Source organism: Biomphalaria glabrata, chromosome 1 (genome assembly GCF_947242115.1).
Source record: "Biomphalaria glabrata chromosome 1, xgBioGlab47.1, whole genome shotgun sequence".
Taxonomy (NCBI): domain Eukaryota; kingdom Metazoa; phylum Mollusca; class Gastropoda; family Planorbidae; genus Biomphalaria; species Biomphalaria glabrata.
This window is the reverse complement of record NC_074711.1, coordinates 75628773-75655411: the sequence shown is the minus strand read 5'-3', so window position 1 is coordinate 75655411 and position 26639 is coordinate 75628773. Positions and strand designations below refer to the sequence as shown.

Here is a 26639-nt window from a genome sequence, read left to right as displayed (position 1 = left end):
GGGAGTTAGGGTTAGGGTTTGGAAAAAAAATCGCCCCCCCCCCCCCCCACTCCAAAGTTCTGGATCCGCCAGTGTCTTTTAGTACCTTGTGACAACTTGTGTTAATCATGTTTTTCTTTGGCGGTGTGACAGAGACTCAGAGTTGTCCAAAAAGCTTTTTTTTTTTAGTTAGTATGTGGGCAAGTTTAGGCCTACGTATATTTTGTAACAGCAGATTGCAGATTATTGTCATCATTATTGTATCATCCATTTCTGACAATTTATGCTCAAATTTATAAGTCAATATATTCGCAATTATAAAAAAAAAACAATAGCTAAATAAATGCAAGTACAAAGAAAGAAATCCACTCTCACGCTGACCACGCATTGTCACATGAGAAGGTATAGGCCTAATTTAAGTCTAATTACAGTCACAACGTGAAGGCAGAGGCCGGCAGATCCAAGCGCGAGTCTTACCACTTACGTTTTCTTAATTTTTCTATATTAATTTTATTTAGATTTTTGAAGGCCTAAAGCTATTTAAAAAAAAAAAAAAAAAAAACGTAGATGGAACTCAAAGGCGCATCATAATTTACTATATTTAGACATTCAAAAATTTGCCATTAATTACACTTAAAACTCAGCTATCGCAGATATAATGATAGATCTATGACCCATTGTAGACGTTTTTTCCCCTCCAGAATGATGTGTTTTTTTTTTAATTAGGCCCTAAGCATACTTAGGCTAAATCATAGTGCTAGGTAGCAGCGGCTCATATTATTGAGCTCAGTCGAGGACCCGAACTGTAGGCCTATACATGGGCGTAGCCGGGGGGGGGGGGTTCAACCCCCCCCCCCAAATGAAATCCCCCCACACACACACACACAGGAGGGGGGGGGGTCGGAATTTAGTGACTGATTTTTTGCTTTTTTTTGGTTTATTTTAGGTGAGATTTTAATACTAAACTCTCACTTGCCCCAGCATAGCCAAGGGGTTTTTGAGTTTAAAACCCCCTACCAGGGGGTTCCAGTTTAAAACCCTCTACTAGGGGGTTTTGACTTTCAAACCCCCCTACCAGGGGTTTTAGCAGTTAAATTCCCCTCTTCTATAACACAAAACAAAAAAACAATGCAAACGACAATCCCCCAAATTTCACGAGCACGGTTAAGGAAGATTTTGATTTTTAAACCCCCTCCAGAATTTACGATAAACCCCCTCTTCAATATAAAAAAGAAAATTACACACTCAAAATTCTATAAGCGTAGCCAAAAAGATTTTTAGTTACCCCCCCCCCCTCTTCAGTAGAGTTTGAAGCTAAAAAATACCTCTTCAATAACCGGTATAAAAAAAACGCAAATTACGCACTCAAAATGTTATTAGCGTAGCTAAATGGGTTTTGACTCAGTTTTGAGTTTAAACTTTCCTTCAGTGGAGTTTGAAGCTAAAAAATACCTCTTCAATATAAAAAAAAAAAAAATTACACACTCAGAAATCTATGAGCGTATCCAAAGGGGTTTTTGAGTTTAAACCCCCCGCAAGCGGGGTTTGAAGCTAAAAAATACATCTTCAATATAAGAAAAAAGCAAATTACGCACACAAAATGCTATGAGCGTTGCCTAAAGGAGTTTTGAGTTTAAACCCCCCTTCAGAGTGGTTTGATGCTAAAAAATACATTTTCAAGATTTAAAAAAAAGCAAATTACACACTAAAATTATTTGAGCGTAGCCAAGACAATTGGGGGTGTTGAGTTTAAATCCATCTTCTACAGATGGCTTTTTTTTTTAAAGTTTAAAACCCCTCCAGATGGTTTTAGTTTAAACCCCCCCCCCCTACAAAGCGTTTTGAGGTGGAAAAACTCTAGCTTCAATATTATTCTAAAGCAAACTACAGTTACTAAATTCTATGACCGTAGCTAAATGGGGTTTTGAATTTTTTTTTAAAAAAAAGCTTAACTTCATAGATTTTGTAGTTTAAAACCCCCGACAGACGATTTTGACGATAAAACTTCACTTTTCGATATAAAATCTAAAGCAAACTTTTTTTCCAAGAGCGTATTCAAGAGAGGTTATACATTTCTACCAGTGGCGGGGCTCAATTAATAAAGTGCAGTGAATAGTCATCTGCCGAAATTGAAAAACACTAAAAGTGGCTCAACAAAGATGGCTAAGACAGATTTTAGGAGTCAATTATAGAGATCGGGTGTAAATCAAGGAAATCCTATGCCGAACTGGGATTCGACCCGTTAGTAAGATTGTGACAGGGCGTCGCATGAGGTTTGCGGGACATGTTCTCTGACAAAATGAATTACGCATAAGAAGAGTTGCGATGACATCCTAGTACAACTCGGCGCCACACATTCATGGAGGTCCTCAAAGCAGGTGGGAAGAGGCTTCAGACATTACCAGTGACAGATTTTGTGGAAACAGCTTGCTGTCAATGGCGGGGGGTCTACAATTTTCCAACTAACTCCAGGAAGAGCCTATTCTAGGGCACAATAAGCGTCTTCCGAAAGAGTGATGGGTCAGAATGTAATAAATATTATATAGGCTACACACATACATACATATAAATATATTTCTTTCGCGGGGGGGGGGGGATCCCCCCCAAACCCACCCACCCCCCGAAAAAAATCCTGGCTACGCCCATGGGCCTATATATTTATATATTGAACGTTCGTTATACTATAGGCTACTGGTTATAGAGTCGGATCCTGTCCCATATTGTTTTTTAAGATTCTAGCCCTGCTAACGTTGATCACTGTTACAATTGGATCAATAACATACTTGATATTCAATGCAGCTTTGCACAAACTTTCGTGATAAATGACACAGTAAAGAGGTAGGCATGTGAAAGGTCAGAATATTGCTCTTTTTATTTTATCATTCATCAACTTCAACAAACCTAGCTCTATGTTTTTCCCAGTCAAAGCACAGGCGCTAATGAGTTGTTACACTTGTCATCTTGTTGCATGCCAATCCAACTCTTTTAATACAGAATACGCAAAAGTAAATTAGCAATTATACATAAAACACTGAAACATAATCTTGAAATACAAAAACAAAATTTAATAAAATACTCAGAAAGACACAAAGATAAAGGCACATTCCTCATCCCATATGCTAGGACAAATTTGTACAAATACTCCTTCTTCCCTAGTGCTATTAGAGCATGGAATGGGTTGCCTGAGCTAGCCAGGAAAACCATTGACTTGGCAGAGTTTAAGTCATAGGTTAATATGCATGACTGAATGCATGACGCGTAGGACGTAATCATCTTCTTTTTTGAAGTAACGTATGTATTATATAAGATAGATAAGATAAGTTATATTCTCGTGTTTCTGAGTTACACAACACTGAGTAACTCTTCCATGAGCTAAAACTTCTCCCCGGATAAATATCAATATTTGGGATGTCTTGTATCTTGTATAATATATATTTGTACTTAGGTCCATTGCCGGCTATATATATATATATATATATATATATATATATATATATATATATATATATATATATATATTGTTGTAACTCTTTCCCCGCGCTGATATACATGGTGCGCACTAGCACACTGTTCACAGGAGCGTTGAGAATAGGAACAGGAAATAGAGACATGATGGTGAATGCCAACTCCTTGTGAAGGAACTGAAGCGGGAGCTCCGTGATCGAGGTCTGAAGACAATTGGAAATAAGGAAACCTCACAAGCACGCTTGCGGGAGGACCTGATGGAGGAAGAAGCACAATCTGAATTAATAATTTGGGGAAAATTAGAGAAGGGACATACTAAGACGAGAACGGCACTGGTTGAGGGGGAGGGGAGATTAAGACGAATTTATCAGATGAGCAATATGCCAATGCCGAAAAACTGATTTGTGAGTTTGGTGATATTTTCCCGACTGATGAGACAGAATGCGGGCGGACGAATATGGTTCAACATCGTATTGACACAGGAAACACTAGACCAATTCGACATCCACCACGTCGTCTTCCACTGACAAAACAACAAGAAGCCATGGACATGATAGAATGCATGAGACAACAGGGAGTCATTGAGCCCTCAAATAGTCCTTGGTGTTCACCAATAGTCTTAGTGGAAAAAAAAGACGGTTCAATGCGATTTTGTGTAGACTATAGATCGTTGAACGAGGTCATCCATAAGGATTGACGACACATTTGAAACGCTTACAGGAGCATAGATATTCTCTACTCTTGATCTAAAAAATTGGTTATTGGCAAGTTGGAATGCATCCCGAAGATAGAGAGAAAACGGCGTTCTCTGCAGGCAACGGTCTCTGGCAATTTACTTGTAAAGTTGTAATGCATTTTGGGCTCTGCAATGCTCCGGCCACCTTTGAGCAATTGATGGAGGGTGTCTTACATGGACTTAACTGGAACATCTGCCTTGTCTATCTGGATGACATTATTGTCTTAGGTAAGACGTTTGAAGAACATCTTGTAAATCTGAAGGAGGTGTTTCAAAGGATAAGAAGCGCTGGGATGAAACTCAACACAAATAAGTGCTCTTTGTTTAGAAGGATTGTTAAATATCTTGGGCACATCGTGTCAGGGGACGGAGTTAGCACTGATCCCGATAAAGTTGAGGCAGTAAAGCAATGGCCTACCCCAACCCTTTGACTGAGAAAAATTGTTTTTTTTTTTAATGAAAGAACAATATCCTAACCATAAACTCTGAACTTGAATGTTTGCACAAAGCTGCATTGAATATTAATCGTATTGACCTATGAATTTCGGTTATCACACATCATAGTAAAGGGTCTTAGCCACATGCAGTACCGAGAAGTACTTGATGTGGAAACAAAATATTTTGAAGTTCGGTACCACATTAGTATCTGGTGGCTTAGCATGGACAAGGTATTGAGAAGAATATGGAATCTCAAGGAAGAAATTGTCTGGTTCCTTGAAGGACATTGACTGTGAACTTTTTTTTCACTAATATTTCTAATAAAGTGTGGAAGACAGACTTCATGTTTTTCATCGAAAAATGAAATGTATGTGCATGTTAAATCTTTTCAAACAAAGTTATCCCGATTCTCCAGGACAGAAAGTGAAAACAGATTTTGTCATTTTCCTTTGCTGAAAGGTGAAACCATTTCTAGTGAATGGTTAAAAGTACCAGACTTATTTGGACTCTTTGATTGTGGAATTTAAAAGCAAATTTTAAGACATAAAGAACCAGTTTTCAATACCCTGAGCTCAAAATTTAGTAGACCATAACTCCAAGCAAATTATGACCTGAAAAATAAGTTCCAGTCAGTTCGTACGCGGGAGTTTTATGAAACCAGAAGCTGTATTTCCAATATACTAAAAAAAAAAAAAAAAAAAAAAAAAAAACAACTTTGCTGCTAAATCTTTACATTATTTTGGTCGACAGACATCTGTCAACAGTAACTACAGGTCGATGCTGACTGGCTATAATTTGACAGCTATTAAGCTAGTTCCTTACTTCCGGAACATTATGATTGTGCAAGAGTGATGAAATGTGACAATAAGAGAATAGAAAGAAATATCCGTAGTATTACATTCAGAAATTGCTAACTCTTGTTGTTATTCCTATATTTGGGGTGTAAAAAGTGATCTGTAAATGTATGATTCAGAATAGGCTAAATGTGAAATAATAGACATTATACACAGTCAGCTAGGATATTTTTTTTTAACTTGCAAGGACATAGGCCTATATTATATACATATATGTCAATAATATGCGCCCCCCCCCCCCACACACACACACATTCTGAATTTTTTGTCAATGCGGCCCACGATAAAAAAATATTGCCCACCCCTGAACTAGACTAGAGTCACTAGACTAGTCTATGACTAGTAGCATAAGGGGAATAAGCTTGTATTCATTTTTTAACCTTTGACCACACAGCTTAAAAAAATTGACTATTAATGATATGCACCAGTCTAGATCAGTAGCCTGAGTTGATGACTACTGTCAACACTAGATTGTGACCAGATAGACCTATGTCATAGCCTATGTCCCTATGACTAGTATGATCTATAGAATCTAGTAGTAGATTTAAGTAGATCTAGATCTAGTCCTAGATATTTAAGAGTTAATAAGAGCCTAGATCGGCCTAGGTCTAGTTTAGTTTAGACTTAGAGTTTAATAGTTTAGAATATCTTCTAGTACTTCTACTACTTCTAGATCTTGCCGACTTGGACTTGACTGGTCTAGATCTAGTACTACTTAGTACTAGCAGTAGACTACTCTAACTACTCTAAGACTTGCCTGACTTGGTGTCTTGATCTTAGTCTTAATCTACCATAGACTATAAACACGATACTCACGGATACTGTAGTTGTAAGTGTAGCTAGTCTATACTAGATATCTAGATCTAGATTAATCTAGAAATATATTACTATAATACTATTACTATATAAATTTATAGATCTAAATCTAGATAGTAGATTATCAGCTATTTTAATTAATAATATGTAGATATCTAGATCTCTCTCATCTAGTCTAAAGTTATAACTAGATCTATAAGTGAATATAAGGACATAAGGTAATTTATTATATTTATATATATATATATATATATATATATATATATATATATATATATATATATATATATATATATATATATATATATATATAGTCACAATATAGTGAGCAATTAGACACATTTTCAATGAACAAAAGTTTTTGTTTTGACTTTAAGTCGAGCCAGGCTAAAATAGCTTCCATTGAATTGAATCTACTGTGGATATGTACTTCATCTTCCAGGGATTAGCAGAATTTAGGTCATTGGTTAATAAAAAAAAGTAAAGTTCCCCTTTCAGACCTTGTGGTCTATAGGGCAGATGTTGTAAAGGTCATCTGATTCTGTGGCCTACGGTTAACGAGGGTGTCATCTGGCCAGCACAACGACCAACCGCCTTTACTTTTCCCCAACTAATGTCAGGTACCCATGAGGACTCAGAGGCGCCCAAGCATCCAGAAATAAAAATCCCAGTTTTCACCAGGATTCGAACCCGGGACTCCTGGTTCAGAAGCCAAGCGCTTTACCGCTCAGCCACCGCGCCTCCCATTGGTTAATATGCATGACTAAATGCATGAAGTAATGTCAAAAGCCTTGGAAACATCTAATAAGATAGTATCTATTTGCTCACTATTATCTTAACCTTTTGAAAAATCCTTGATTAGTCCTATTAGTTGTGTTTCACATATTTATTCTATATTTCCTAAAGCCATGTTGGTATGGAATAAGGGCATTATGTTTGTCTAAGTGGTTTATGATGTTGCTACATATTATGTGTTCTAGAATGTGATGCTGGTTAGTGATACTGGTCTGTAGTTACCTCGGTCAGATTTTTCTCCTTTTTTAAATAGGTGTGTGACGTTAGCTTCTTTCCAGACCCTTGGTGCTCTGCCCTGGTTAAGAGATGCCTCTGTAAAGGAATTGAGAGCTGCCATTGACAAGCTTACATTTGGAAAACAGCCGGATGAGCTAGAGTTCCTTCAGAAACAAGGATATATTGTTTTGGCCCCAATGCTATTTGGCATCTTCTGTTCGGTTGTAATCCCTGGAAGATGAAGTACATATCCACAGTAGATTCAATGGAAGCCTTTTTTAACCTGGCTCAACTTAAAGTTAAAACAAAAACTGTTGTTCGCTGAAGATGCGGCTCTCACCTCCCATTCGCAAGGAGGATTACAAAGGCAAGTTATTTGCTTTGGCAACTACATATCAAGAGATTTCTTTTTTCCTTAATAAAACAAACATATATGCCTATAATAATGCTTCATTACTAGGCAATGTTGACTCATTCAGCTGTATAGAGATATATGTCTATAGCAGGCAAATTGTACATAAGAAGCTTCAATTTCAATGTAATTTCATCAATACTTTAAAATTTAAAGTGTTTTATTTCTAGGTGAAATTCTTTTTCAAGCTGTGTTGTGTTAGCTGAGCACTCAAAAGCATTATGGAAACCTTCTCCTAGTTACTGTCTTCCCCAAAAATCGACAAAAGAGATTGAACCATAGCACACTGAGCATGCTATAACATGCAAGATGGGCTATTTAAAAGCAATTAAAAATAACAAAAAAACTTGACCTTGTATTTTAATGTATGGCTTCTAGCATTACATTTGAAGGCGCATCGTGGCACTGTGTACCATGTGGGTTACCTCAGTTTACATCAGGACTGTTTGACTCCTTTGATGCAGACACTTTTAACCCATACAACATCCTAAACACCATCCCAAACCAAACTCACCAACCATTAGCCAGATCCACAACTGTTAAATCTGCTAAATCTAATAAAACACCATCATTAAATAACCTACTAAATAAGTAATACCAAAATACCTTAAAACCTTAGTAATAAATTTTCAAAGCATTAGGAACAAAACAGTAGACTTAGAAATTTTATTAGAACATGAGAAACCAGACATAATTGTAGGAACAGAAACTTGGCTACATCCTGAAATTTATAATGCAGAAATTTTCAATAGATAGTGATTATGAAATTTTTAGAAAAAATAGGGCAGATAATCTTTGAGGAGCTCTTTTAGCAATAAAAAAAAACACTCTTATAGCAGAAGAAATTACCTTACCTAACTAAAAAAATATAGGATCAACATTTTGTAAAATCAACACCATCTTAACATCCCTAATAATAGGCAGTATTTACAGACCACCAAATTCTAGTTTAGAGTACATGCAAGAACTATGTAATCAGTTAACTAAACTTATATAAAAAAAATAAAAATGCAGTTTTTTGGATTATGGATGATTTCAACCTACCGATATAAATTGGAAAACACTAACCATAGATAAACACCAAAACCTTAAGGACATAAATGAGCATTTCATAGAAACTTTACACAATCTAAGTTTAGATCAAATCATTAAAAAACCAACCAGATTAAACAACACACTAGATCTCTTCTTAACCAACAGACCTGGATTAGTAGTAGATTATATTATCCCTGGTCTATCAGACCATGATATCATTAAAATACACAGTCAGATAAAAGCAGTAGCCAATACAAAACCCAAAAGAAAAATCGTACTCTGGAATAAATGCAACCTAACACAACTACACCAAGTTGCGTTAAACTTTCAACAAACATAAAAAAAAAAGACATTAACCAACCAACCTATGGAATTTCATCAATAACTATCTTAAAAACATTATAGAAAATCATATACCAACTAAATACACATCAAAAAAAAAAATGCTAGTATAATAATAGATTAAAGAAACTTTGTAAACAGAAGAAAAACCTATATAGAAAATTTAAAGAAACTAAGGCAGAAAGAGTTTATAAAAAGTATATAAAAAATAAACACCTAACCCAAAAAGTAAGCAGACAGCTGCAGAGTGAATACATAAACAATGTAATATCTAAAGATAACAACAAAAACATACATTAAGTCTAAGAAAATGGAAACAACAGGAATAGCGCCATTAAAAGGAGAAGATAACTTAACACATAATGATATTGAAACTAAAGCTAACAAAATACTTTGCATCAGCATTCTCAACCCCAGGAGACAAAGACATATTACTTAATTTGAACCCAAGTAGACAACATAGGAGATATAGAAGTACATGAAAAGGGAATCCAAAAACTATTAGCCAACATCAAACCTAAAGCATCTGGACCTGATAGTATTCCAGCTAGATTACTCAAAGAACTAAGCAATGAGCTAGCACGAGTGTTCAAAATACTTTTTCAGGCATCTCTTAACCAGGGCAGAGTACCAAGGGACTGGAAAGAAGCTAATGTCACCCCCCTATTTAAAAAAGGAGAAAAATCTGACCCAGGAAACTACAGACCAGTATCACTTACCAGCATCACATGTAAAATCCTAGAACATATAATATGTAGCAACATCATAAACCACTTAGACAAACATAATGTCCTTACTCCATACCAACATGGCTTTAGGAAAAATAGATCATGTGAAACACAACTAATAGGACTAATTGATGATTATTCAAAAGGTTTAGATGATGGTGAGCAAATTGATGCTATCTTACTAGACTTTTTCAAGGCTTTCAATAAAGTTCACCACCATAGTTTGCTTAAAAAATTAAAATATTTTGGCTTTGATGGTCCAATGCATTAGTAGATTAAAGATTTTCTGATAGGGAGAGAACAAACAGTAATAATAAATGGCTCTAAATCAACACCGATAACAGTAAACTCATGTGTACCTCAAGGAACAGTCTTAGGTCCACTACTATATTTAATTTACATAAATGATTTACCAAATTGCATAAGTTCAGGAACAAAAGTCAGATTATTTGCAGATGGTTGCATAATATATAGAACAATAAAAACAACACAAGATACAGAAATTTTACAAAGAGAATTAGATGAATTACAGAAATGGGAATCAAATTGGAGCACATCTTTCCACCTAGAAAAATATCAGTTATTAAGAGTAACAAAAAAACTATAACAAATTTATTCCACTTATCTTATTCATGGTAAACCAGTAACACAGACTAAAAATGCAAAATACCTAGGTGTTATAATAAATGAAAAACTGTCATGGAATCCCCATATTGATGAAACTATCAAAAAATCAAACAAAGCATTAGGGTTTATTATAAGGAATTAGTATAAATCAAATAAAAACATAAAACTAAAATGTTATTTAAACCTTGGTTAGGCCAATAAAAGAATATACAGCCTCTGTTACGGGACCCCTCAACTCAAGAAAACATTAAGAAACTGGAACAGACACAAAATAGAGCAGTGAGATTCATAACAAACGAATATTCACATTTGACTAGAGTAACACCTTTAGTAAACTCATTAAATTTAGAAAGCCTTCAGGATAGAAGATTTAATAGTAAAGTAGCAATTAAACATAAAACACTGAACCATAATCTTCAAATACAAAAACAAAATTTAATAAAATACTCAGAAAGACACAAAGATAAAGGCATTACACGTAGGACGTAATAATCTTCTTTTTGAAGTAACATCTTATCATATAAGATAAGATAAGATAAGTTTGTATAAAATGTAATTATTGTACTTCAAAGAACCTAAATGTATCACTACTAATTGATATCATTGATTAACATGCTTAACTAGATTGACCTAGGATCATGCATAGGATTTAATTATCTTCTTTGAAGTAACGTCTGTATTTTATAAGATAAGATGTTAAAAGAAACCTAAATGTCTACTAATAGATGTTAAAAGATACCTTAATGTCTCACTACTAATAGATTTTAAAAGAAAATTAAATGTGTCACTTCTAATAGATGCTAAAAGAAACCTAAATATTTAAGCTTAAATCTTTTTTAAGAACTTTTTGCAACTGTCACAATAATCTTTTTCATTTTCTTTCTTTTGCTATCATTTGCTTTTATCATTTTATCTTAATGGTTTAGTTAGAACATGGCCTAGATTAATACAGCCTGTTATTAAAAATATATCTTATTACGTTTTGAATGAATAAATTAACACAGTTGTCAAAGGCGTTGACCTCCATGCACATTATCTATTGTTACACTAACAGGTCATATGTTATAAATAAATTGTTCAATCTAATTAATATTTGTGGTATGTTTTTAAATCTGCACCCATATTTATGATATGAATTTGAGAATTATATCTATATGTTTTTTTGAAATTATTCACATCATTATTATTTTTGCTTCTCTTGTCTACTTGTTTTCTTATCTAACCAATCATCATATGAAATCAAACACTTCAGTAGAATAATAATAGTAGTATGACTTTTTAGCACCTACTTCAAATCTATATCAAAACAAAATATGTATGTCGAATTGTGATTATCAATGTTAAGGGCCACTCAGTGGCATGTGAGAAACACTAAGAAAGAAAAAAATTTGTTTTGAATAGCAAAGAAGTACTGTACAAGTTTTTTTTTAACTTTTATTTTTTTTGTTAGTAGAAACAAATCAATTTTCTTCACACATGTCAGGAACCTTTTTAAAATAGGATGGACTAAGGAATATTTTAAAGCTCTTAAGTTTTAAAAAATTTCTTCCTTTCACAAAATACATTTTTAGACCCTACCATTTAGTTTGCAAAATTGGTTCTTTCCCACCTGGCCACCAGGCTCATGCTTAAAGACTAACATATATTTTCATTTAGATGAATTAGAAAAAAATAAATGATGTTTTAGAAGTTTTCTAAACATAACTCAAATGAAGGAAAAGTGTCTTAAATTCTGCAATTATAAATAAAGGATTGAATCAATTTAATATTGATACTAATAGGATATTATAGTATGTGAAATACATAGATCTATTTAATTGGTTTGACTTGTTGTCACTGATGTTATTAACCCTGTTTTACTTATATTTATATCCCCCAGAGAGAAGATACTGTGTAGAAGAGAAATAGTGATAACAAAACACAAGATGGTGACTGAAACTAGCAACTTATTACATTATTCAAGGCTGTCGGAGTTTGAGAGCAAGTATAGAGTTAAAACTCAGGCACAGCCAGTACTCAAACAGTTACAAGCATCAATCAACAAGCGCATTGCCAGGTTTAATATCAAAGAGTCTTTGTTAAGCTTCTTCCCCTTTATCACCACCTTGAGAAAGTACAAGCTGAAAGAGGATCTGCCCAATGATGTCATAGCTGGTTTCACAGCAGGAATTATGATGATCCCACAGGGAATGGCTTTTGCGGCACTCTCAACATTACCCCCCATCGTTGGACTGTATATATCTTTCTTTGCATCTTTAACTTATTTTTGGTTCGGAACAGGAAGACAGCTCTCTTGGGGTTGTGTTGCTGTTCTAAGTCTGATGATTGCAGGTGTCCTAGACAAATATGATAACAAAGTTAATGAAGGAAAAATATTGAATTCTTTAGACACAGCTGCAAGACCCAGCTTTTTGTTCAACTTTACAAATACCTCTGAATTCTCAAACCAAAATATGTCATTGATGCCTGAGAATATAACAGAACGATCATCAATGTCAGAAAAAGATTTAAGAAGAATTGAAGTTGCTAGCGGAGTCACTTTGATTGCTGGTCTCTTGCTTATATTCATGTCCATGATTGGCTTAAGTCGTATTACCAATCTTATGTCAAACTCTCTTATTACTGGCTTCACAGTTGGGATATCATTTCATGTGGCTACAAGCCAGCTTAAAGGTATACTTGGTATTAAGATTCCGAGACACACAGGTATAATGTCAATTGTCTACACTTGGATTGGTGTGCTGAGAAATGTGCCTAACACTAATATTGCTACTCTGCTTACATCAGTTATTAGTATTGCCATCCTTTACTTGGTTAAAACCTGTGTAAATGAGAGATTCCGGCATAGGTTGAGAGTTCCAATACCTATTGAATTGTTGGTTATAATAATTGGCACTTTAATTGCCAAGTTTGTTAATTTCCATAAAGATTTTAAAGTGGATGTTGTCAAAGAAATACCTATTGGACTTCCTCCACCCAAAATACCAGATCTAGAACTAGCTACAGATTATATTGGTGATGGCTTAGTCATTATAATTATTGCATATGCTCAGACTTTAGCTATGGCAAAAACTATGGGCCTGAAACACAATTACGTCATAAATGCCAATCAAGAGATGTTTGCCTCAGGAGCTTGTGCTGTTGTATGTGGAATATTTTCTGGGTACATCTGTGGAGCATCTGTTTCACGGTCTGTTGTTCAAGATGGGGCAGGTGGCAGGACGCAGGTAGCATCTTTGTTTGCAGCTGGCCTTGTCTTGCTGGTGATCATGGTACTGGCACCCTTCTTCTACCATCTTCCAATGTGCATTTTATCTTCTATCATTTTAGTGAATTTGCTCTCAATGTTCCAGAAAATTTTGGAGATTCCAAAGGAATGGAGGAAATCAAGGTATGATTGTGCTGTGTGGGTCTGTGCTTGTGTTGCTACAATAATACTCAATGCAGACTTTGGTCTTCTTGCTGGCATTCTTTTCTCTCTCTTCCTTGTGGCTCTGCGAGGCATGTTGACACCAATTATTGAAACTGGTCAAATCCATGCAAGTGCTGGAAATGTTGAGCTGCGATCTGTGAATAGATATTCAGACATTGCTCCATTGAAAGATGTTAGAATCTTTAAAATTAAGACCCCTCTCTATTTTGTCAATGCAGACATCTTCACTTCCAAAATATTCAGCAAAACTGGCATTAATCCTATCAAAATGAAAAAACAATCACAGACATATATTGTTAAAAATAATGACTCTGGGAAGCTTGACCAAGCGATTGCATTAGATGTAGCTAACACTGAACACTTGTTAGAAAAAAATCCTTTAGCTTGTTTGAAAGTCTTGATATTACACACTGCTGAAGTTTCCTTTATAGACCTTATGGGTGTTCAAGCGCTACAGTTTGTTATCACAGAATTGTCTTTGGTTGGAGTTGAAGTGCTTATCACTGATGTACCTGAGAGCATTTTGCCTATGTTAAAGTCGACTGGATTTCTTGATAAGAATAGTGATAGGCTTTATCTTTCAGTAGATGCTGCTTTAGCATCTACAATAACACAGCTGAACTCAAGAACTGATGTGCTATCCTCTGGTGACAGTGTTCTATAAATTAGTTACAATAATTGTAATTAATTATTTTTTTCTGTCATAAAGACAAACCATTCCGTTTTAATGAAAATGTCGGATCTTAAGAAATCAAAATCTGCAGCAACGATCATTACCTTGTTTACAATGTTTAAAATTAAATATGTCTGTTATACAGACTTTATTTTGTGAATGTAACATGGAAGAAATGTTTTCAGTTAAAATATTTTTTTATGGTACCGGGTATTTATTGTAAAACTATTCAAAGTCCCAGATATTTTTTTAAAGACTTATAAAATCCCAACTCTTACATTAATGTTTAAAGTAAACAATGTCAACATTTCAAATGGCTGTGTACATTATATTCATATATTAATTTGTGTACATTATATTAATATATTAATTTGATAAAAGTGTATTTTACAAATGTTATCACATTGTCTTAACAGTTTAGAAATTGTTTTTAAAAACCAAAACATTAAGGTAATGCATATAAAGGACAGAGCTTTAAAAGTATTAATGATCATTGAAACCATTTTGTTGAGGTTTTGTATTGAGGTGAAATAATTTGGCATCTTTAGTAGCCCTAGTCATTTTTTTTTCCTCTATGATCCAACACATATATTTTATCAACTAGTAGTTTTAATATTAGATTTCACTTTAAACCATCAATCTTTTTTTTTAAATTTTGATGAATGTTATTAATCAACAAAGGAAGACTGAATCATGCTCAAATCTTTATGAATATTAAATGTAAAGTTGTTTGATGACCCAAGGCAACAATATAGATAAGGATGAGAATCTACAGAGTTTAAAATATCCATTTATATTGAGAGAAAAGTATTGCTATTGAAAGAGAAATAGAGTAAATATTTTAGAATTGAAAAGCATATCAATGGCTAATATTTCTCTGAGAATGTAAAAAAAATTAAAAAAGAAGAAAGAAGACTTTGTCATCAATTTTTAACTTTCAATAAAAATTAACATCATATTACCTGGTAATTTGCTAATCTACACTTGAGACTTTTTAAAGACTCATTTAAAAAAAAAAAAAAGATAAAAAAGAAATTTGCTGTTTTGACTACCATGCAATGTGGATTTGTTGATGAATAAAATATTTTATTTACTGACTTACACGGCACTAAACTTAACTTAATCCTTTTTACTCCTTTTAATGTATATGGCTGCAACAGTACTTTGCCATTGCACTTGGCAATACCCTTCAATTTGGTCCATGTTCTTCCTGCAATCTTTCATTACTTTCATCTTAAAATAATATGCTAAAATTATGTAGGAACCTAGGATGAACTCTTGATTGATGGAATGGCAGGGATGACTAGGCCTCCCATAAGGCTCTGGTAAAAACCCTTGGCTGTTCATTGTAGTGGCTCATATTCCCCATGCAAGTCAAATGTCTCTGCAGATAGAACTTCCTGCAGGACACTTGCCAGACATGTACCTCAGTATGTAGGAATCAGATTTTGCAAATAATTTAGGAAAAGTTATAGAATAACAAAGTACCTATCAATTTTGCCAAAAATGTATCAAATAATTTTAAAGGTCCACTTTCCTTTATACCCTTTTGATTTATGATATTGTAGATGTTGATACGTAAAAGATATTTCTTAACAAAGGACAAAGATAAAATTTGATAGTTATGTTTACTTAAATATTGTAGATGTTGATACGTAAAAGATATTTCTTAACAAAGGACAAAGATAAAATTTGATAGTTATGTTTACTTAAATGATTGTACTCATGTACTGGTATAGCACAAACCATTGGTTCATTGCAGATGATGTCATGCTCATCTGTGCCCCAAAAAAACTTTAATAAGGTAATAGTTTGGCACAACAATGACCCTTATTTACTTTACCCATGTGCCATCAGTTGACCATTAAAATTTAAGTAACTCAGGGAAAATCCATGTCTCCTTTTTGAGGAAAAATCCTGTGTTCTATACCACAACTCAAACCTGAGACGTTTGTAATTGCAAGCTAGAAGTTAACCACATGACCACTCTCTCCCACCAAAGGCTTATGTGCCCTTTTTAAAAGTTTTTTTCTGTAATTTATCCTGAATTGACCAACCTGTATTTCACACTAATCTTGCATCATAATATTTCACTCTGTTGCTGTGTTTCACACCCAGTATTTCACATTCATGTAATAATTAACATAACACTTTTATAGAGTGGAAAAGATGAATGCTTCATTTTCTCCCATTGTCTCCTGTTAGTTGAGCTTCATGAAGACTTCCCTATGAAACATGCCTACAAAACTTTCATTCTATGTAGTGCCAATGATACTTTCTTCTAACACAACATTCTACTATTCTATTTCTTGTATCAACTAATGCAAAATGTTACTGCATGTGCAATATTTGACCAGGAGAAACATTTTCCTACAGGCACAAACATGAAGTGATTCACATGTCTGGAGATTATCTTTTATTTCGTGCCTCATTTTTATAATTTTTTTGTTAAAGAAATCACTGTATATCACTTTATATAATTTGATAAGGCTATTAGCTCTAATGATTGATACTAAATTTCCGAGTCCTTATATCTGCCAGATTTTTAAAAAATTTCAATTCTAGTATATTTTAATATTTTGTGAAGTAATACACATGTATATTATTTGTGTGCATTTTATGTACTTTTTACATTTATCAGCAGCAATGTCTGCATTCATAATTGTTTACTGCTAGAATGAAGTCATTGGGTGTATAACACATTTATATTTGTTGAAATACCGTAGCTTCTAACTTACTGCTGATTAGATTCTCTAATGACTTTTGTATATTTTAAAGTGTTTTTTTTTTTTATTTAATCTCGGCCATAGATGGATTAAACGTAATATTATCGTGGAGGTGCAGATTCTATACTTTACATGGCAAAATGTAAGACACTGGTTCTTAAAGTGTTTAGACAGCTAACTTTGATTCCTCCCCCCCCCCCCTTTTTTTTTTTTGAGAAAAAAAAAAAAAAGATTGTTTTATTCAATCTGAATGGTTTAGAAACCTATTTCAAGGTACATCCTATAACATTGATTTCTACACATGAGCTGTACATGTAAAAAAAAAAAGCAATTATAATAGATTAGAATGTCCTGGTGTAATTAGCTGTCTACTCAAAGCTAATTTGATGTATCATATTTGAGCTCAGGAGAGAAAGCTGCAACAGCGATCACAATTAGTGACAAGAACGCCATTCAAGTAGCTCGCGCTTTGACATTGAAAGCTAAGAATTTGCACAATTTATTTTAACATTGAGAAATTAGAAAGTATGAGACAATAGAAGCAAGAGAAATACAGGCTCAAAAAACGAGAGAACGGCTTGGGCCAAAACAACTCTCCTGTACCTAGAATTGATGGGCTACCCTCTGGTGACAGGCTTATCCTCTTCTGACAGGCTTCTAGATGGCCTATCCTCTGCTGACAGGCTTCTAGATGGGCTAGCCTCTGCTGACAGGCTTATAGATGGGCTATCATCTTCTGACAGGCTTCTATAAATATTTTTGTATCTTAACGACGAACATTTGAGTGAAAATGTCAGATCTTAAGAAATATTGAATGTTGCAATTCCTGGACCTAATATTTGTTATCTGATTTGTATTGGCTTGAGACAGTGCCAAGAAATTTGAACTAGTTCTATTGATGATCTCAGTGTTTGTTTAGAAAAGTCTTGCTTAAATTGCAAATATTCCTGACCACGAAAGAACACTTTGATGTGCTGCTCAGTTCACAAGAAGTGGATCAAGGATCTTATGATGTAGGCTACATGTGGAACTGAACTAATGAAACAAACGCCATGCTTTTAAAAAGAATTAATTAGCGCAAAAAATAGTTTTAACATGTATGATTATACGTTGTTGTTTTTTTTTTATCTTTGACGTCTACCCGACTCTGCCAATATATTAAAGCAACTGAAGAGATTTCTTATTTTTTTACATTCTTTTTTGTGTTCTGTAGAAACTAACAAATATTTGTTTTTTATCTAACGATTTGTACTGAATCAATTTATAAATTATTTTCAACTTTTTATTTTTTGAAAAAAGGCAATTTTGTTATTATCCCCTTATATCCCCTATATGCTTGTGAAATGTTTATACATAGTTTACTTTCTATAAGTAGACTAGTTACAATCTAAATAGAGATATATTTTTTTATCTATATGTATTTTTTGTTTACATTCAAATTATGATTCGTTCAAAGAATGTATTTGCTTATATGAAAGAAATGGGACTTCAAAAAAAGATATGAAACAATCATTCTGTTGTTCTAGTTTCACTTCATTTCTGGATTTATAGCTACATCTACGTTTCAGTTGTTGGCTGTACGTGTTCAGATGTTTCTTCTACAGGGGAAGGCATGGGTTCAAACATGAGATCACCGTGACGTCATACCACACAACCAGTCAGCCATTTTGATTAGACATCGTCTGCTTTGCTTAGAAGTAAAACCAGTCATTGTATTCAATCTTTGCAACAGTTAGGTCAATTATTAAATCGCGTAGATAATGTTTCAAACAATACAACTCTCTGTAAATAGCCTGAACTTAAAAGCTATAAATAGCCTGAACTTAAAAGCTATAAATAGCCTGAACTTAAAAGCTATAAATAGCCTGAACTTAAACGCTATAAATAGCCTGAACTTAAAAGCTATAAATAGCCTGAACTTAAAAGCTACATCTCTTGAAACATACCCGTACCAAGGGAACATGTTTGGTCGATTGCAAGTTCAAAGCACACAATTTCTATGGCGTATTCTCAGCTGTCCACAGCATCACTTGAGGACACATGCGAGCATTGCTAAAATACAAAGGGAAAGTTTACAATCAATGCAATCTTACGTTATTAGATGAAATTTGTACTGACAAAGACTCCATTTCCTAATATAAGTAATATTCCACTCAAATAGGGTCTTCAGCCATTTCACGTTTGCTTGCATAATGTTGTTAAAATGGGACACACCATTAGTGTTTGCTAATGTATCCACTGATTGCAGACCTATTGCTACAAAATCTTACCGTCACTCCTTAACAAGATACAAAATTGATCAAAACTGAGGTTATCAACATCACCTTGGAGAGCTCAGGTCCTCTTCGCAAGCAATGAGCGGCACCAAAAGCAAATGGTCATCGATTAAAGCCTAACTCTAAACAGATATACTTCAGTTATTTAGGTACTTACCCTATGCCAAGAGTGGATGAAATGGTGGAGAAATAATATTAAGTATGAAATCCCTAGTACATTGGACTTGCAGAATGTTTATCTCCAAATACCTGTCCGAAAGAGTGCTCCTTCCCTAATGCCTTAAGAGCATGGAATGGGTTGCCTGAATCAGCCACGAAAACCAACGACTTGGCAAAGTTTAATTCACTGATTAACATGCATGACTAGATTGACGCAGGGAAACGTGTAGGACGTAATAATCTTCTTCTCCTTTGAAGTAATTTATAAGATAAAACAGTGCGCGGTTATTGTCACGGGTTGTTCATTGTGTTTTGTTTTGTTATCTATATTTTTCCGAACAAGTGGCCTGACTCCCGTCTCTATACCTTGATACATTGTCTCTGCTGTTTCGATACATTGACATGTTATACTCTGCTGTTTCGATACATTGACATGTTATACTCTGCTGTTTCGATACATAGACATGTTATACTCTGCTGTTTCGATACATTGACATGTTATACTCTGCTGTTTCGATACATAGACATGTTATACTCTGCTGTTTCGATACATTGACATGTTATACTCTGCTGTTTCGATACATAGACATGTTATACTCTGCTGTTTCGATACATAGACATGTTATACTCTGCTGTTTCGATACATAGACATGTTATACTCTGCTGTTTCGATACATAGACATGTTATACTCTGCTGTTTCGATACATAGACATGTTATACTCTGCTGTTTCGATACATAGACATGTTATACTCTGCTGTTTCGATACATTGACATGTTATACTCTGCTGTTTCTTTCTTTGTACTTGTTTTCTATATTTTTTGTGAACACATATTTTAATCGTTTAATAAAAAATTAAATTACCGGTAATTGAGTTTTACAGTCTAAAAAAGTCTATAGTTTAAAATAAAGTATCTTCCCTTAGCATAGCACTTTTCTACATAAAACTATTTTTTAAAATAATTTCGACTGATTAACTAATTGGTTAATTTTTTTTACATTGATTCATGTGTTGTCATAGATAATGAATAAATTGTGGAGTTTCAACTTGATCCAAGAATGGGAAAAGGGAGAAATAACGTGGACAAGATTCCATCCAGAGGGAGTTTATATAAGCTTTGAAAAAAAAAAGTTGTTCGAGTCTGACTTTGAACACGATTCTCCATCATGGAAAGCCTATATGTTTATGTTATGTAATCAATTACTTTTATAAAAATAGAAAGTCTTTGTTAGTCTAAAATTTTAACCAACGACCTAATTCTCTACATTATTGTCGTTGTCGCACGTCGCCGACTTAGTCTATTTTTCACATAAAACTAAATTAATTTAGTACGACTAATTGATTAAGAATTGGTTAATTTTTTTGATTGAAGCACGTGTTGTCAGCGACAATGAAATAATTGTGCAAAGTTTTCACTTGATCCGAGAATTGGTAAGTGGGAGAAATAACGTGTCAAAGATTTTGACCGGACAGACGTGACTTGATATAAGCTCGGCAAAAACTAGAGAATTGGGTTGGTACCGCCGGTAAGGGAAAATAACGTCAAATCTATGTCTTTGTTATTTTGTTTATATATATAGACACACAGTAGACATTGCAGATTTAATCCAGGTTGTTGTTGTTTTATTCATTATATTTTTCAGTACATTTCTCATGCAATCCTGAATTAGTAGTACACGAGCGTAGAGTTATTTCTAAGAACACTGTCGTATTTATGAATGTAAACATTTTATTTAATTTATTGAAAATCCTCTTTCTTGTAGTTGCACCTTTTGAATCGTTAAACTTGTGAAAAGATTTTTACAAGCTACTTTATACAATATATATATATAAATATATATATCTCCACTTTGTAAAATTTGATGTTTATAACGTATGTATAACGTAATGAATGTAAACAAAGACAAGATGTTTGAGTCTCCCATTTTAAACATACGATATATATTTACATTTCAAAGAGCCGGGATGTTAAGATGCCAAGCATTACCTTAACACTGACCCAATTGATCAGCCATACTTTACTCTATGGCGACATAAGGCAGACATTGTGAGTGAAACTAAAGTAAAAGAAGGGCTTTGTTCTCTTCCAATGGCCAGGAAAACGAAAGGGGAGGGGGGTTCTGAAGAAACACTCCGCAGGACGTGGGGCGAAGTAGAAATGTGATGCTCACAGGGACATTGGTCTAACGTATACATAAACACTATATCCATATCAGTCCACTTTGTGTCATATTATGGCTGCTACGACTGAGCAAAGTGGACTAAGTCAACATCGGGATGTTTTTGTTGGATGTAGAGCTTGGCTGCCTAAGCGTGATGTTTTTGTTGGATGTAGAGCTTGGCTGCCTAAGCGTGATGTTTTTGTTGGATGTAGAGCTTGGCTGCCTAAGCGTGATGTTTTTGTTGGATGTAGAGCTTGGCTGCCTAAGCGTGATGTTTTTGTTGGATGTAGAGCTTGGCTGCCTAAGCGTGATGTTTTTGTTGGATGTAGAGCTTGGCTGCCTAAGCGTGATGTTTTTGTTGGATGTAGAGCTTGGCTGCCTAAGCGTGATGTTTTTGTTGGATGTAGAGCTTGGCTGCCTAAGCGTGATGTTTTTGTTGGGTGTAGAGCTTGGCTGCCTAAGCGTGATGTTTTTGTTGGGTGTAGAGCTTGGCTGCCTAAGCGTGATGTTTTTGTTGGGTGTAGAGCTTGGCTGCCTAAGCGTGATGTTTTTGTTGGGTGTAGAGCTTGGCTGCCTAAGCGTGATGTTTTTGTTGGATGTAGAGCTTGGCTGCCTAAGCGTGATGTTTTTGTTGGGTGTAGAGCTTGGCTGCCTAAGCGTGATGAAAGTGGTTATTGTGCATGTTGTGCACCAGCATCAGGATGAAATAGAGGAAACAAAGCACAGACAAAATCACAATAGAGAAGCGAAGGAGGGAATCAATGCTCAGCTTGAAATGATCCCAGACTGTTCTGACTGGCTTAGGCCTAACCTGGCGTGGCGGGCATCTTGACGGGGGAAGACTGGATTTTCGAAATGAATTGGATTTTCGAAATGAAATGACCTTGTGCTCAATGAAGCTTGAACATATAACATCTTCCCATATGGTGGTTGAACTGCTACAGGAAGGCCTGCTAGCCCCTGCATCATCGTTGACTGCAGCAGCAGCGGTCACGTTGTTTGGGGTCGGATTTACAGACGCATGCTGGTCTAAATTGGTCTTTGAAATAAGTGCTTTTGGAAGTTTATGTTCAACTAGAGTCCCCTCCCCTGCAGGCTCTTTTATACATGAATCATATTCTTGCAAACTTTTAAACTGGTTTTCTTTGCTTTGAATAACCATGGGTTCTTTTGGCGCGACCGGTGAGGGTTGCACATTGTTTTCTTTTATTCTCTTTTGGGAATAAGTTTTATCTTCCTTGCCTGGTACTGGCAAAATGACGTGCGTTTCTTGTAGTAATATTTTGCCTGTTTTTAATTTGGATGGTTTGGCGAAAACCCTGATTTTTAATTTCCGCTTATTAGTTTTTCTGGCGTTGATCTCGGGTATACAATTCTCTAAGGACTTAGTTGTATTGGTACATGCGTTTAAGGATAGACGTTTTGAGACATCAATGCTCTTACAACGTTGTGCTGAAGCTGAGTACTTTAGATCTTTATCTTTTGATTGTTGTTTCTTTTCTTCTTTAGATGCTAAAAGATTGAACGTCGCGTTTACCGAGTTCAGTTCTTTAGGTGAACCATCGCATGTTTGCAACTTGGAGATGTCATTTGGTTTCTTTCGAGGGCTTGATTGACAACACCTTACAGTTCGACTCTTCGGAGTTCCTGCGTTACTAATTTGGGGAGAAAGATATGGTACATAGCTATATGAAGGCTCAGAGCATGTGTGCCCAGACGAGCACCTCTTGCTTGGGGAGTTTTTCTTACTTTTAACCAGTCCTTGTATTTCTGAAGACTTCGGCTTTTTCTTTGTGATGTAAATGTATTTATTTTGTTTAGGTCGCTGTAAGCTTCGGCGCTTTGAAACAGCATCGTGGGCGCTCTTCTCACACATGAGATTTACTCTCTGCTCAGGAGCTATAGTGTTGATGATTTTTTTCTTTCGAGACTCAAGGTGTTCAGCAGACTGGTAGCACTGTTTCTGCAAGACTGTCTCAGACGTTTGAGTTTCAGCTATACACGCAGACGTCTTCTTTGCCTTTTCACTTTCATGACATTGAATACTGGCCTTGGATAGGTCAGGTTTGACCTTCCCCATCACGTTTGCTTTATCCTTACGAGGACGCGAGTATCTCTCAGCACTCTTGTAGTGGATGTCATTTTGTCTCCGAGACAGTTCTAGTGATGCCATACGCGCCGTTGTGCAACTAGAATCTTCATATGGGTCAGACTGCTCTATATTTTCAACATGTTTCGCACCAGCCTTCTCGTGCAGTGAAGATAAACGAAGAATCCGAGAGCAGTCAAATGGTGCCGCGGTCATCCAAGTACTCGTGTCTTTCATATCGGAGCTTAAGTCTCCGAGCGTGCAAAACGTGGGATCTCTGATGTTGATGACCTCCAGGGATTCGTCACCAGATCTCGAGACTGAAGTGGTGACAGAATCTTTGCCCTGAGCTTTGAACTCACACGTATGGCAAGCTGGTGTAAAGGCTGAACAGTCCAATTCATTTGTATCATTGCCTATTTGTGAATTGGACGTTAGGGCTCGACGTCGTAATGAATTAAGCTGAAGCTCTTCCTTCTTGGATTCACGCGGAATGGGAACATGTTCCAAATGTCGTTGACTCATGGCGGATGCAGTCTTTGGGGATCTCAAGAAACAATTCTGTTCAATGTATTCTCTGCAATGTGCCATTGTGTTGATGAAAGTGTTTTGGCAATTTGGCTTCTTAACGTCATTCAAACTTCTATCCGTGTCACGCTGCGAGGTCAAGGTCCAGCACTCAAAGGAAACCGAGTTCTTCATAGGTACCATTGATAAGTCTGTATCTGTATCGTTATTATCTTCTTGATCGCTACGGTTATCTTTGTGATATTTCAGATCATGTTTAGAACACAGAGACTCGCTGTCACGTTGCAACGTATTCACTTTCGTTTTGTTGCTTTCAGCATTTGGATGGTGATTGCTGATTTGTTCTTTCACATCTGAAATACCAAAAGTCATGTCTCTGCCATCAGATTTTTGACCTGACGGACATGAAGTCACTTTTTTTTCCACACTAGATATTATTTGTGGGGTATAATCTTTCTTTACCCAAAAATCTGTACCGAGTTGCCTCTCTTTATTTTGTGGTACCTTACAGATGAGTTCTTCCATATGTAGTTTGTGTAGGCCACAATCCTTTCCCGGGCACAACTTCCCACACTTTAAGCAAGATTGTGACATAAGAGTCGTCGAGGTTCTCCTCAAAGCGGAAATAGAGTCCGCGTTGACACTCCACGACTGGGAAGGAACGGACTTAATCTGGTCCATTAAGATCGATTGCAATTTTTCAGGACTCGCTGTGCGTTTTTTTTCTTCTGCGTCTTTTAAAGAAGATTTAAGTGTGGCCTCCGCCAAGGATTGTAGGTTGTATAAATCACCTTTGAATTCCTTTTTGACATGCTTCGTTAAAGAAGTGGTTTTCACTTTTGAAGAAGCGCTTTGATTAGTGGCGCCCTCACATGTACCACCTTTTGTCGCAGATGGATCACTTTTTGCCTCAAATGTACCATTTATTAATAAGCTTCTCTTTCTGTCAGCACAGCCTAAATTCATAGAGATGCCTGGTTTCCGCTTTCTTATTGACGATTTTTTGCAAACGTAGTTATCGACCACGTTTCTTTCTTTGTCACCGGAAGACGCTTCCGGTAATGGTTCACATTTCTGTGCCAGATTTTTGCGAGGTTTTTTAGGTGGCATGTTGCCGGTTTCTCTTCGGTGAGAGAACTAAACAAGTCTTGTTTACTTAATGAGTGGACAAGTCATACGAGAAACTTTCTTTTTCTACGCTTGGCCGATAATGAAAATGATTCGAAAAAAGGTAACTGCTACCTTTCCTATGCAAATTTATATCATGAGTATATATTGCCCATTCGCCATACAGCATTTAAGACCAAATCTGTAGCATTGAGGGTTCAATGGTTTCACTGATATGAAGATCCTTAGTTTTCTTTCAATGATTGAAATAGCTTACAGTAATTTTGCCATAATTTCTTTAAGAAATGAATATTGCTAAACAGGAGACATCGAATTCGAAACCAATCGGACGTTTTTTCTTCAAAGCGACTCACTGGGTCTACCCGAACATGAATCTCTGTGGAAGAGAGAAACAAGTGTTGAGATGGTTAAGGGTTATTCTGTTCAATGGGACCTTAAAAACATTTTAACTTTTATTCGTTAATCTAATGTTATAAAAATAAAATTCATTAAGAAAATGGAGATTTAGATTTAACAATTTCGAGTATTGACCTAAAGAAAGCAAGCAGACATCATCTGTTCCGACTGACTAGTTTTAATGACCTGTTGACACAGTATAGTCATTTGAAAATGTTTTGGAACTCACATACTGTAAGACAGGGGTTCTCAACCTGTGGGTCGCGACCCCCTTGGGGGTCGATTGACAATTTGTCAGGGGTCGCTTACGTCCATCGAAAATATGTAAAACTTGTCACTTGTTAAGTTTTTTCCATTGAAATTTACTAAATATATTGTTATTCGAGAATAGATATTGCAGACAACTGAAACAAAATTAATGTCGAACATTTTGATTGTGCAGCAGATATATTTGTAAAGGTTACTTCTGGACTATCATCTGTCAACTTAATAAGATTGTTATCGAAGCATGACCTACTATTCTAAATACTAATATGAAAAATCCGTAATGTATGAACTACATATTGTACGTTTTAAAAAGGGTTGAATAAGGCATACATAAATGTGAATTTCAATACGTAATCTT

The 26639-nt window shown here is 35.3% G+C and overlaps 2 protein-coding genes across 9 annotated transcripts in view; one reads left to right on the top strand and one right to left on the bottom strand.

Annotated features, from left to right (window-relative positions):
• Positions 1-5876: 5876 nt before the first annotated feature.
• Positions 5877-19078, top strand: LOC106072607 (sulfate transporter-like). 6 transcript variants are annotated; one of them, XM_013232997.2, is made up of 3 exons: positions 5877-6301; positions 7337-7666; positions 12323-19078. In XM_013232997.2, exon 3 carries the CDS (start codon positions 12369-12371, stop codon positions 14538-14540), a length of 2172 nt encoding a protein of 723 aa, XP_013088451.2. In that variant the 5' UTR covers positions 5877-6301; positions 7337-7666; positions 12323-12368; the 3' UTR covers positions 14541-19078. The 6 variants fall into 6 exon arrangements, with proteins under 6 accessions (XP_013088451.2, XP_013088452.2, XP_013088453.2 ...); XM_056014818.1 differs by having other exon boundaries at positions 5882-5988; XM_056014822.1 differs by lacking the exon at positions 5877-6301 and adding an exon at positions 6406-6506.
• Positions 19079-21303: 2225 nt separating this feature from the next.
• Positions 21304-26639, bottom strand: part of LOC106072608 (uncharacterized) — a 36539-nt gene continuing 31203 nt past the window's right edge. For all 3 annotated transcript variants that reach the window (XM_056014794.1, XM_056014789.1, XM_013233000.2), the window contains exon 2: positions 21304-25994. In XM_056014794.1, the coding sequence (XP_055870769.1) occupies positions 22526-25600 (3075 nt within the window). In that variant the 5' untranslated portion in view covers positions 25601-25994 and the 3' untranslated portion in view covers positions 21304-22525. The remainder of the gene's footprint in view (positions 25995-26639) is intronic.

Bases quoted from the DNA above. Each gene is read 5' to 3' on its own strand.
- LOC106072607 (XM_013232998.2), top strand. From the start codon at position 12,369: ATGGTGACTGAAACTAGCAACTTATTACATTATTCAAGGCTGTCGGAG.